The sequence below is a fragment of the Sinocyclocheilus grahami genome, unplaced genomic scaffold (assembly GCF_001515645.1).
Source record: "Sinocyclocheilus grahami isolate Dianchi unplaced genomic scaffold, SAMN03320097.WGS_v1.1 scaffold4521.1, whole genome shotgun sequence".
NCBI lineage: Eukaryota > Metazoa > Chordata > Actinopteri > Cypriniformes > Cyprinidae > Sinocyclocheilus > Sinocyclocheilus grahami.
In genome coordinates, this window is record NW_015509441.1 from 2,385 (window position 1) to 5,599 (window position 3,215).

The following is a 3,215-nucleotide window of genomic DNA, read 5'->3' on the forward strand; positions in this document are numbered from 1 at the left end:
GTTTTGTTGATGTACAGGAAACAAGAGACTGTTGTACCTACAGATTTGCCCTTGGTCCAGGAGCTGGGCACCACATTACGAGAATGGACACAAATATGGCACAAGTTTTATGTGGTACGTGAACCTACCTGTGTCGCCTTTTGGGTTTGTTTGTGTTCACCTCACTGTCCGTTTCAGCCCAACACAGAGCTTCCCACAATGTGTTTGTTCAACAAAGACAAATCCCATCCGTAGTGTTTTGTAAGCCGTGATATTGTTTTAATCACCTGTTCGTCTGCATACCAGAGCAACAAGACCATGCTGTTCCGGAACGTTCAGCAGATGGCCTACAGCCTGATCGAGTACCGCTCGCAGATTGTGTCCGGTACGCTTCCCAACGACGACCTTGTGGAGCTCAGGAAGAAAGTCACAGCGAAAATTGATTATGGGAACAGGTGCGATTTGGCTTCCTGTACTTCCTCATGTTGTTTTACCAAACAGATACTAACTTTTCATTTGAGGGGCCCGAATGTCTGAATATGTCTGAATACTGGTATCATCAAGCATACATTTTGAGTTTACCCAATTTAAGTTGCTGATATGTATTAAAACTGTATATAATTGATTCTAGTAATACGGTAGGGATGTGTTAGTAGTCTTGTGTTGTAGAATCTGTCTGTGTCTGTTGCACAGGATTCTGGGTCTTGATTTAGTGGTGCGCGATGAAGCAGGAAACACATTAGACCCCGAACACACCAGCACGGTCAGTCTGTTCAGGGCTCATGAGTCAGCATCACACAGTATTGATGAGAGGATACAGGAGGAGAAGGTAAAACACTTGTTTTTGCTTTATGTATTATCAAATTGGTATATACTCTGATACTAGAAAAAAAAAAAGTATTTTTAGTTGCATGTTAAAAACTGGGTCCAGAATTAGCACATGACAATTGGCAAATTGGCTTTGATGAGTAATTAAAATAGTGGTAAGTTCTAGGGCTGCACGATTAATCGGATGCGATTGTCATGCGCATTTTGATAGTAATGCCGGTTCTGTAATCAGCAGGAAATCATCATCACGTGCTTTCAGATGGAGCAGAATTTACTACACATAGCCGTAGTTCACTGACAAGTTACGCAAAAAAATCGCAGACGATTTTATTGCGTGATTCTGAAATCGTTCGCGATAACGACAGCTGTTTGCATAGCTTCTCAGTGAACTACGGCTCTGTGAAGTAAATGCTGCTCCATCTGAAAGCATGTGAAAATACCACATTTAATAACATATTTTTAATATATGATAAAGGCATTGCATTATAAATATACTTTATTTTAATGAAAATTATAATAATAAGAACTCAGATAAACCATATATTGCCGTAGTCGTGTGTTTATTAGTCACGTTGAATCAATTAAAGCAGTTGAATCTTCTGTTTATTCAGCTGCAGCGATAGGCATTTTCTGGGTTTCTTCTGCGAGGCGTATTTGGAGTTTCAGCGCGAGAGCGCCCTCTGTCCTTTGGATGAAGATTTACTGCTGATCACAGAACCGTGTTTCACTGAAAGAGACGCATGACAATCGCAGCTTCTGTCGAATCGCGATCTCGATTCCATTTCGATTTATCGTGCAGCCCTAGTGGTAATTGTATAAATGCATGGTTCAAATTACAATCTAAAAATGACTGGAATTGTTGACTGAATCAAAGTGATGCAAACAGTCTGCTAAAGAAAAAATGATTTACTGGTTGGTTATTCTGCTGTTCTTATATATATACAGTGGGGCAAAAAAGTATTTAGTCAGCCACCAATTGTGCAAGTTCTCCCGCTTAAAAAGATGAGAGAGGCCTGTAATTTTCATCATAGGTATACCTCAACTATGAGAGACAAAATGAGAAAAAAAAATCCAGAAAATCACATTGTAGGATTTAGACAGTCCAGAGGTTTCCTAGTTCTTCTCTTCATTTCACACTTCATATTTGTCATTTGTTTAGAAACGCCAACCAACCTACCTTAAAGGTAAAGTAATTTTGTGCCACTAGCTTAGTGTTGCAAAATTGCACAGAATTGTTTTCAGGCAGAGTTTTTTCCAAACGCTTTGTTTGCCATTAGTTTGACGGTTAGTTCTGGTTAAAGGAATAGTTCACTCATAAAAAAAATTGTTGAATATTTACTTACCCTCAGGCCGTCCAAGATGTAGATGAGTTTGTTTCCTCATCTGAACAGATTCTGAGAAATTGACATCACTTGCTCACCAATGGATCCTCTGCAGTGAATGGGTGCCGTCAGAATGAGAGTGCAAACAGCAGATAAAAACATCGCAATTAGTGTTGGGCGATATGGTCATTTTTCAAATCGTCATATCGCCAGCCAGTGAGATCGCGGATACACGATATTATTGTGCGTGCGTGCGTGCGTGGTGGCAAGAGAGAAACTCTGTACTTGTTATAGGCTATTTCATAACTATTGCCGTTTTAAACCATGCGGGCGCGTGAGAGAGAGCCTATGAAAGCACCAAAAATCCAAATAATATACATTCAAACATACTGATAAACTAACATGTTAAATATAAAAATATTTAAAACAGCTAGTTCATATATATTCGGATACAACAGTCACACATCGCTATTAGGACCGCGCGTCCTGTGACAAGTTTGCCGCATCAGAGCACGGAAGTTATCAGTATAAAAGGTCGCAGGTAAACGGTGAAAATCAAAGAGTTTAACACTAAATATTGGACATAAACGAACACGTTAAATATAAAAGTATTTAAAACGGGTAATTTCATATATTTGGAGTAAAGTTAAATTGAACAGATACATCAGTCATACAGCGCTCCCATGACGAGCCCGACGCACCGCCACAGAAACAAGAATGAGATGCGTTCTAACATAACTGGTCTTAAACTCAATTAGTGAGGGCTCGGTTAAAATATTACACATATATTGGCCATTCAGATTACTTGTTAAAGTGCAATGAAGTACCTTATATCAGCAGACTGTGTTTGTGGATGGAAACTCCTTCACCGGCTACAGGCTCTAATCCTCATTTACATGTGTGTGAAATGCGGTGCTGAAGTGAAATAGCGGGGCAATTTGAAAATAATAGCCGAATTATAATATGCCGCCTAATAATAATAATTTAATACATTTATAGGAGAATGAGCCTAATATCGTCATGACTATCGACAAAGACATTTGCTATCGTCGATATCTCTGACTATCGTCGATACACGATACTATC

At 39.3% G+C, this 3,215-nt stretch overlaps 1 protein-coding gene across 1 annotated transcript in view; it reads left to right on the forward strand.

Moving 5' to 3' along the window:
• LOC107576872 (dedicator of cytokinesis protein 5-like) overlaps positions 1-3,215 on the forward strand; it is a gene marked incomplete at its 5' end in the record, with an annotated part of 6,403 nt that overhangs the window by 1,688 nt on the left and 1,500 nt on the right. Inside the window, 3 exons of the mRNA XM_016262992.1 lie at positions 18-114; positions 286-434; positions 673-808. Coding sequence (XP_016118478.1) covers positions 18-114; positions 286-434; positions 673-808 — 382 coding nt within the window. The remainder of the gene's footprint in view (positions 1-17; positions 115-285; positions 435-672; positions 809-3,215) is intronic.